Consider the following 10779-nt stretch of genomic DNA (forward strand, 5'->3'; position numbering starts at 1 on the left):
CAATGGATTAGAAGCACTGTATATATTTAGATCAGTATCTGTGGCAATGCACTGTTGCAATTTTGGCAACACACCGCTTCCTCGTAATGCATTAGGCGCCCAAAACATCAGCAACTAGCTATTACAATCTTTAAAATAAACTCTACTGACCTATATGTAAGACGCAAATTAATTTGGCGAGCACAAGTGACATTTCACGTAGGTATTACACGTGAACATTTACAAGACAAAAATAAAGTGGTTGAGACAATTCGGTCAGAAGTAAACTGAATTTAGAATTAGTCAGACGCGTCGATTGCATAAAATTAAATGGTTACCGTGATAATATTTTCGTGTGTGGTGAAATTAAAATGAGTAGCAAAAAGGGTAAAGGTAAACGGCCCAACAAGCCACCCAATCTGAATCCTCCTCAAATAAAAGAAGATATAGTGCCAAAAAAAGAAGAAGATGTACCTGTTGCCGAGACAGCTGAAAGTGAAAGTGAACAGCGCGTCCCTGAAATAGTTAGCGAGATTCCAGCTATAACAGCTGATTTAAAGGATGAAACTAATACTCCCAAGAAACCAAAGAGAAATAGAGGTAAGAAGAAAAAACAAGATAAAGATACGGAGTTTGAAGATACTAATATTGAAAAGTCTATCACTCCTCTTTTAGAAGCAACTAGTTCTAGTGCACCTGAAGTTACAGCTGAAACAAAAATTGATGAAGTAAATAAAGATAAATTAAATAACGAAACAAAGACTCCTGAAACGCCAAATATAATGCCTACCACTCGAAAAAATAAAAACAAAAATAAGAAGAATACGCATGAGCAGCAGACATCAGAAAAGTTGGATTCGAAAAAAGAAAAAGAGGTAGCCAAGATTGATGATACCGACACCGAATTAATAACGAATATACCACTCGATTCAGTTAAGGTAGAAGAACAAATAATAGTTCCAAATTCGCCTATTCAATATGAAATAATGGAGCAAGTTAAGTCGTCAAAAAAGAAAAACAAAAGAAAAAAGCAACATGATTCTGAAACATTACATAAAAATGAAGAGCAGTCAGAGCAGCCTTATACCGTTGATTCTCAAAGTCAGTTAAATAAAAAAGATTTAACAGAAGATTTAAATAATCAGATTACTAAAGAAAAACAAGTTCAGAATATTGAAAAGAAAATAGAGGAAATCGCGACAATTGATATTAAGCAAGAAGTTCTCAAGGATCTACCTATAAGAGAAACAAGCAAAGAAATTGGTGGCAAAAACAAGAAAAAGAAAAAAGATAAACGGTTACAGGAAGAATCACAAATTTCTCAGAAAATTGATAGTAATGTTGATATGCCTACTAAAGAAATAAAAACATTACCTACTGAAATGACATCATCTGTTTTACTTGATCATGGCGATAAAGAAGAAATCTTGAAAAGTTGTGATATATTACAACAACTAGAAGAACAAGTTACAAAATCTAAAGCTACGATCGTTAAGCCTGTGGATAAGAAAAATGATAAAAAATCTAATCAGTCGTTTAAAGATAGTTTATCAAAAGAAGAAATTATTACTGAAGAGCCAATACAGAAAAATATTACTTTATCAGGAACAGAAATTACTGATACACCGCATGAAGTAGATAAAAATATTACGTTATCAGAAACAGAATTTAAAGTTACACCTTATGAAGATATAGCTAGTTTTCCAAAAGATGAAATTGTTACTGAAAAACCAATAGATAAAATTATAACTTTATCAGGGACCGAAATCACAGATACATCGCATGAAGTAGATAAAAATATCACTTTATCAGAAACAGAAGTTAAAGCTACACCTTATGAAGATACAACTAGTTTTCCAAAAGATGCGATTATTACTGAAAAACCAATAGATAAAAATATAACTTTATCAGGAACAAAAATCACAGATACACCGCATGAAGATACACCTGCTGTAGAAAATATAAAAGAATCGAATACACTGAAATCTGAATTTATTCCTGCTCCCTCAGGATCAATGGGGAAAAAAAGAAAAAAATCGCCAAAATTGCCTGTAGATACAAGAGAAAAAGAAAAAAGTGAACAAAGTATTCAAGATATACATAATCAGAGTACTGAGTTAGCAACCGACATTAATCAGACGAAAATGAGTGATATACTTCAACCTATAATAGTACAAAATACTAAAATACAACAAGAAATTTTGAAAGTTGATGATAATCAAGTTAAGAAGGAGGATCAATTTGAACAAAATAAAGCTGTACTTGAAACTAATATAGGTGTTTCGCCCGAAACTAAGAAAGGAAAAAAGGGTAAAAAGACTCCAAAACCACCCATCAACTTTGAAAATATTGGACATGAAGAGGGAAAACCAGCAACTGAAAACAAAGGTCAATCTCTTTCAGAAACAGCAAAAGTTAGTGGAGAAGTATTTTATGACTTACCATCAATTGAAGAAATAGATATCAAGAGCGTTAAAGCTGGTGAGTCGGGAGGATCATCTACTGAAATAACTCCAGATTGTATTCAATATCCACGCGCTCTAAGTCAGCAAAATGTTGACAATAATAACAATACAGTTATACAAGAACTTATGATAACAGAAGAATCGAGATTACAAGTACCTCATGTTGTACCTGATGCGTCTTTTATGAAAAGTTCAGAAGAGATATTAACATCACCCGAATCAAAACTTTCTAGCTTAAAAATAGACTCAACTATTAATACTAAAAAATCTGATGAAAAACAAGAAAACACTGATTTGAAATCTAAAATGATAGAAGTTAACCAGGATATGGAAGAATTAAGATTGTCTATAGAAAAATCCCTCGCAGAGTTAACAGCTTTAGAAAAAAGTGAAGATAAAGTTGAAGTAGGTACGAGTGAAAGTCAATTTGATATTGCAAAATGTGCAGGAGATTTTATTAGTCCTATTGTAAATATTGACACTAAATCAGAAAATAAAGAAAGCGACGTCAAAAATACAAATATAAATAAAGAAATCGATGTAATATCCTCAATAGAACCAAATAAAATAATTGAAAATATTAGTCTCGAAAAAAATCCAATGGAAAGTTCATCTACAACTATTGAAAGTAAAGATGAAACAAAGCCCATCATAGATGAAAAAATTGTCACTGATACTAATGTTTCACCTGAAGTACATACTTTACCCATATGTCAAACGAAAAAAGACCACAAAGGTAAAAACAAATCGAAAAGAAAAGGTAAACAAGAACAAGGAAGTATTTCTAATAAATCAGAAGGCAGTGAAGCTACTACTAGTGAAAAAAGTTGTTCGGAAACCAGTAAGACAGACAAGAAAACTGAACAAAAAGCTGAAACTTCACAAGAAAAAGGGAAACAACAATCAATGAATACAACCGAAGACTTAAATAATGAGACTGGTGCAAGCAATAGTGAAATTGATAAGCAAAATTTAACCAAATTTGAGCCCATAGAAAATTTTGAAGATGCAATGACATCAAGTATAGATGATGTAAATAAAACATTTGAAATGATAGCTGATGATGCCCAAGAATCTCAGGTTAACCCGGAGATTAATATTAAAGTGTCAACAAAAGACAAAAACATAGAACCTAATGAAAAAAACAACCCTGTTTCGCAGCCAAAAAACTTGCTAGGCCACCCCGATATTCCTGTACCATCGAGTAAAACTGATTATAAAAAGGAAAAAAATAAACCACCAAACGCAATATTGGCAAAAGTAAAAATAAAAGATTCCGTGCAGATAGAAAAAAAGAAGCAATCTAGAGAATCTCAAACTAATAATATAAAAGATTTGATAAAAAGTAAATCCAACAACGACTCATTTTCCTCGATGGTAAATGAAACCGATGAATATATATACAAATATACTTTTAGGAAAGTATATTTGCCCAATGTTTGTCATGTGTGCAAGAAAGAATTAAAACAAACTAGGGTGTCATGCAGTTATTGCAATTTGTTGTTTTATTGTTCTCCAAAACATAAAGATGAAGACTGGCCCCAACATCAAGCCCTGTGTTTCGCTGTATCCACAATTGGACATTTAAAAGGTACTATATTTTTTACTAAGCAACTTAAGGTTTTGAAAACAATTGAATAAATATATAAATATAATAAATCAAGACAATAATGATATATATGTATGTTATTAGTATTGGTTACTATTACGTAGACTAGCATTATCACTTTTTATGGAAAATGAAATTTATGGAAATAGGAGCATTTTGATGTTTTATTTGCTTTTTATAGAGATATTTCCATTTTAATATTTAAACATGATACAGTTTTAGTTTTGTTGAATTTTTCATAGTTTTGTCTTATAAAATAATTTCATATGATTTTTATAGATCAAAAATACATTTATGCCGATGCTAAAAATATAACGGGACATAACTACAGACTACTCAGGATGCAAATGATAGTGTCCTGTGAAAAGGTACTCAAGAGGAAACTGGTACCGTGGGAACAGGAGGTACTGTTGTACCCAAGAATGTGTTTCGAGATCACTTGCAGGGAATGGAGGCAGAATTTATTGGTAGACTGCGATGGGTGTGGGCAGGTATGGTGGTTTTATAGACAAAAACTTTAATTGACATTATAGCATAAATAATATGGATTATTTTAAACAAAGGCATGCTCTTTTAAATAAAAGCAAATTAATAACAAAGTGTCATGTAATTATTGCATCTATTGTTTTCCGAAATATAAAAACGAAGACTAGCCCCGTCATAATATTGTGTATTGCTGTTTCTTTCTAAAATAATAGTAGAAAAGAGACTCTCCTTTTAAATTTCCTTTTAAATTAACCATAAATTTGGTTTATATGGTGTAATCACTATTACATACACTGATGGTGAGAATAATGATAATCTATAATGCATTGTGGTAATTTGTAAAAGAAATATAGTATTTAGTTCAGCAGTGAACAATGATTGTTTGGATGATGATTAGTTTAATTTACTTAATTTAGATTTAACAGTTCAATTAACTTCTGTAGGTATCGTACTGCCGAGATCATCCTGAACATCTGTCGAGAGCACACCAGCGGTGGTGCAAATCGTACTCGTTGTATCAGAAATTGGTTTGTTACCAACAGACGAAGGGCAGGTTGGAGCCTAAACTTCCAAGCAGGGTGATGATTGATCATTATCGTATACCTGAGAAGATCAACGAAGTCCTTGCAATTATATACAAAGATAAAATTGGTGAGTTAACGTACGAAGTCGTAAAGGTGCAATCGTTCTTTATAGATGCAGTTATACTATTGTATGTTTAAGATTTTGAATTTGATATTGTTTTTTTTTTTTTATTTATAAAAGATCGTGTCCAACAAAAAGGTGACTCCAAATGTAAGAAAACCAATTGATTGGTATTCTGTTGGAAATTGCTTAATTCGAACAGTGTAGATAGTCAAGTTACCGGACTGTCTTGGATACTATAATTGAAATAAATTTATCTTTATTTAAATTTCACTGTCAAGAGAATATACAATCATCATGATTCGAAAATTCCGATTCGTTTTTATCTTTTACAATGTCCTAGTAGTTTAATTTTTAAATTCCTAGTATTTGTATATATTTCTTTATAGGGTCAAATAGCTCTATTGAAATTAGAAAAATTCCATCTTCATTCATTGAATTTATATGAAGTGTTGCTTTCATTACATTGTTATTTGTATCAGATATGAACGACGTTGAATATGCAGCGTTGACTCAGCTAGCCACTGCACCGCTCACGACAGCTTACTGTAATCAGTTGTATTCCAGCAAATTGAATTCGACAACTGCCAATGGAGTTATTAAGGTCGGTTGAAGCTTTCGTCTTAATTATCTTACTAATGAATGAATGATTATGTATTTACAAGAAACATGTTAATTTTATAGATGTTAACAATAGATATAAGGCCACATATTTCGTCATAATCAGGCATGCACGATTTAAAGCTTAAAAAGTATAAATGTTGATTGAATGAGTCATTCAATTAGTAATATTATAAAGAAATATAAATATATCAAATACAGATCCATCTCAATTAAAATAGTAGAATAAAATTGTATCTAGAAATGGAAAACATTTGAGAAAATGTGGATGGATGAATCTGTTTGGAAATATGTGAAGTCTCGATAAGAGCAATTGATGCCAAATAATAATAAAAAAAATAATTCTATGTGCATGTTTGTTACGGTATCACGTAAAAACTACAGCACCGAATTGGTTACAGTTTTTACTGTTATGCTTCTGAAAGTCTAACTTAAAAACTGGTATATGTTTTATCTAGATACGCCATCTAAAAGTGGCATATTTTATTGATTTTCTTATTTGTAAAATCCACGGGTACAAAGTAACGAGCGAACAACTACTTAAATATAAAATGACTATGATGGAAAGTGGTAACCGTCGCCTATAGACATGAGCAGTATCATGGACATAACAGACTATACTGTTTCACCCATGATACCGTCCATGCGTTACCAATCCTGAGGACTTAGGTGTTATTCCTCTGTACCCAGTAAATTCACGCCATATCCCACCCTTCAAACCGAAACACAGCGATGCAAACACAACTGCTTCACGGTTGAAACACGAATGGAACAGAGGTACCCAAGTAATCGACTTTTGTACAAAGTCTCCCTCATTTACTCTTACATTTTTTATATATGAAACAGAGGTCATCATTCACAATCCACGTGGTGGGAGCCGAGTTGCAGTTTGAAGCGGATGTGCTCAGCAAATGGGAAGTGTTTTTTCTGCACCTACGCCCCGACGTACAGGTGCTGAGGATGGTCCTCATCGCTCCCGATCTGAACCCTTCCAATTTGCCGTTGGACTTGCTTCGGAAAGTCAAGTACGTTGCTACTCGTATTATGATTAATGTAAAAAAGCGAAGGAGTGAGGGGGGGGGTGAACTGTTATTTATCTATGTACATATAAAAGACGTTTTTTTATAACACAAGGGGCAAACGAGCATGCGGCTCACCTGATGGTAAGTGACTACCGCCGCCCATGATCACCCACAACACCAGCGGCATTGCAGGTGTGCTGCCGGCCTTTTAAAAAGGAATATGCTCTTTTCTTGAAAGTTATGTTGTCGTATCGGTTCGGAAATACTGCTGCTGGAAGTTGATTCCAAAGAGTGGTTGTGCGTGGAAGAAAGTTAATTTAATTGTCTACCTTTACAGGCTGTGCGATGATTGTCAACGCAGTAAACGCCAGATCGTATTCAATTTCGAAGATAAGAAGACATATCACCAATATTATGACAGCATTGACTTCACCTCCCCTGACATAGGTAAAATTTTAATACAATTTGTTACCACATCTAATGTTGCTTTTTATCACTGCGGGGTTTTTATCATTTTGGGACTATTATTTACAATTTCTTTTTATAAATATGGATTTTTTTTCAATGGCTGAAAATGGTATTGTAACCCCGCCTGCGCTAACGGGATACGCTGGCGGAGCACCAGTGAAGGGTGATCGATGAGAATGAAAACAGGCCAGTTAGCCCATCATGATGAATTCATCAGGAATTAACCATGATAGTTTCCAGGGGGAACCGCGAGAAGATCGACCTGGTTGGGTATATTGCTAGCAATGGGATTCTCAGTCTCTATTACTAACAATCCCTTTCCCCCCTATAAATATGGATTAGCGAACACTCCGATGGCCCTGGTAAGTGGTAATCATCACTTCTAGATATGAACAGCATCGTGGTACTTCAAAAGCGTTGCCATTCCTGCTATTTTATTTTGTAAATTTCCGCACATTCTGCAACTCAGTTTATTTTCACTTCACCTAAATATTCATTTCATTTAATATTCATATTTTGAATGTAAACATGGAAAGTCATGTGAAGGGAGTTTTCGAAACTAAAGTTCCTAAAGATGGCAGGACGCTTATCCCAGTACACAGTCATTACTTGTTTATAGGATATCAAATGTAAATACCTCGTGGATCCGTTAGTAAAATTCTAGTTTGACTTTACAAAATAGCAATAATGAACTATGCTTTTGAACTGGAGCTCTGTTATGCAACTATTGCTGTTGGTGGCATAAACAAAAGGGGCTATCCTTATGAAGGACTCTGTACAAAATATCCCTCTGATGTTGTACCAGCTTTGATATTTACCAAAGACATACTTTGAACATGTATAACAGAATTCTGTTGTTACGCAGTACGTTGTTGTGTGTATTTTGTCAAAGCTCATTTGGCATTGTATCAAACATTCGTGACCTACATTACGTTCCTTTATGCGCATCATTTTGGGCGCGTTGTGAAGTCACTACCTACCATCTGGCATTTCTGTACCAACGAATGAATATTTTGTATTCTGCGAGCTAATAGCAGTTCTGTCTATGTTGTGAAGTCTACAGCATAGGGTTCTTCAATATGGGCATATTGGCTAGATTTCTTAAAAGCAAGATCCCTGGTGTTGCAGGCGTTCATAGGCTACAGTAACGGTTTACCATCAGACAGGATATATGCTCGTTTGCCTCCATATTAGTTTAAAATAAAACCAACTTTATACAAGTATTCATTTCTGTAATCAAGCAGCTCTCTTGCATGTTGTATTCCAGTTGGAAAGATGAAACCAGTGAAGATACTGGGTACTGTCACAGAAGCTCCTTATGTCATAAGATTTGGTAACTCACAAGTGATTGTTCTGGTGCTATCATGGATGAGTCGTGGTGGTTGCTTGAATCTATTAAAATACTAACTGTGTTCCACTACTTCGTCCTCGTGTTCATGTGTCCTTCGTCTCATAGTTAGGGTACCCGTGTACTAAATTTCATTTAGATCTGTTCAGTAATTTTTACGTAAAAGAGTGAAAAATATCCATCCATCGTCCATCCTTAACTTAATATTATGCTTTTTTTTAATAAGAAATTTGAAAAATAAAGATTCGATAATTCCTCTGATCGCATGGTTTAGTCCTTCCCATTTCATTTGCTCTATTATGTTGATTTATTTCCAATATATAGTTATACTAGCTGACCCCGTAAACGTTGTTTTACCACTTATTGCGAAATATAAAAATCGCGATTAAAAGACATCGTAAAACGATGAAAATTTAAAATTGTGTCTATTTTTCAATGCTAAATTATAATAAAATAAAAATGGAAAATTTTGTTAAAAAAATAAAAAAATTTTTTGGGGAGGGCCACCCTTATCATTGAGGGGTATGAAAAATAGATGTTGGCCGATTCTCAGACCTACCCAATATGCATACAAAATTTCATAAAAATCGGTAAAGCCGTTGCGGAGGAGTTTGGTAACAAACACCGCGACACGAGAATTTTATATATAAGATATATTCGACATCAGTGACTTATGGACGTCAACAGTTTGTTTTGACAATGATGTTAAATATTGTTTATCGATTGGATATGTTACGTACAATAAAATGTTGTAATGACACAATCAAATTTATCAATTTGATGAGAAACGACACCCAGCCGTCAATACTGTCTGAGTATGAGACAGTCTGTCGCCGTATATCAAATAGTTGGCAGCTCTCGTGTATGGTACATTTGAATGTGTGATACGAGTGAGAATAAAATGTGACATATTTTTTTTTCTATGCATTGTGTATGAACAAGAGATATCTATTAAAAGGCGAATCGAAGATAATGTTGTAAAATAAAACAAACCTGTTGTTTCCGCAATCATTGAAGCCAATTTAATTGTAACTACTAATATGCAAAAAAAATATTTTATTTTAACTTTAATGCATTATGTACTTTTGGTGAACTTAACACTGGACGGTGTTTTCTACCAGTCAACTATTGGGCAAACAGAGAAATAAGTAGGCGGTGCATTATTGATATAAATTAAAAAAAAATTTTGGTCACTAAACTTCTCCATATGAAGTATTAAGAAAATTACTGCAATCCCTGTGTGGTGTCGAAAGATTCTAGACGGTCTTCGATACACACAAAGGCCTCTTACGTAGCTTACGTATCCTCTGAAGCATATATTAAAGTTACAACCATTTTTAAAAGACCCAAACACGGATCCGGATGATGGCTTTACATTTCTTCCAAACCAAATATTAAACCATTTTTAAAAGACCCAAACACGGATCCGGATGATGGCTTTACATTTCTTCCAAACCAAATATTAAACCATTTTTAAAAGATACAAACCAGAATTTCAAACATTCAGCAGTTTGTCCAATACAAAATCTTTGGATTGGATGACCACTTGAATTAGATCGTAAACATTGCCCTACTGATCTGTTACTTCTTTGAATACATATATGTGCCTTTAATTTCAGTATGTGCCTTCAACCCCAGCATTCAAAGATCGTCAACATACACCGGAACAGATCTGTGGTCTTCTACCATCAAATGTATCCTCAAGATCAAAACTCCTTTTGTCCTAACGGCATACAGTCTCGACGAACTGCGCAGAGACTTGGCCAGAGTTGAAGAGATCTGTGGTCAGGACCTGAACATGGTCGCCGACGCGAGACGCAACCCGTTCGCGAGCGTCAGACCGGACAGGAATTTTATTACTGACGACGAGATGCCATTGTTGTTTAAGAATTATTGTTTTTCTATTATCTGCGGTGTTTTTTAAGTGTTTGTTTTTTTTGTTTTTGAAATAAAGTTGTTGCGATACTGTTTGTGTGATCTTGGTTTTATTTTATATATATATATATATATATATATATATATATATATATATATATATATATATATATATATATATATATATATATATATATATTGAAGAAACATACAGCTTTGATTTTACTTAGTACTAGAATTCAAGATATTCATGTAACACAC

At 33.6% G+C, this 10779-nt stretch overlaps 1 protein-coding gene across 1 annotated transcript; it reads left to right on the forward strand.

Annotated features, from left to right (window-relative positions):
- Window positions 1-237: 237 nt before the first annotated feature.
- On the forward strand, window positions 238-10618 carry LOC113509395 (uncharacterized). Its single transcript, XM_026892731.3, has 7 exons — window positions 238-4035; window positions 4333-4544; window positions 4983-5190; window positions 5667-5788; window positions 6652-6830; window positions 7165-7274; window positions 10263-10618. The coding sequence occupies exons 1-7, from the start codon at window positions 351-353 to the stop codon at window positions 10565-10567; spliced, it is 4821 nt and encodes a 1606-aa protein (XP_026748532.2). The 5' UTR covers window positions 238-350; the 3' UTR covers window positions 10568-10618.
- Window positions 10619-10779: the final 161 nt, after the last annotated feature.

Source organism: Galleria mellonella, unplaced genomic scaffold (genome assembly GCF_026898425.1).
Source record: "Galleria mellonella isolate WM207_F2 unplaced genomic scaffold, CSIRO_AGI_GalMel_v1 utg176, whole genome shotgun sequence".
Classification (NCBI taxonomy): Eukaryota; Metazoa; Arthropoda; class Insecta; order Lepidoptera; family Pyralidae; genus Galleria; species Galleria mellonella.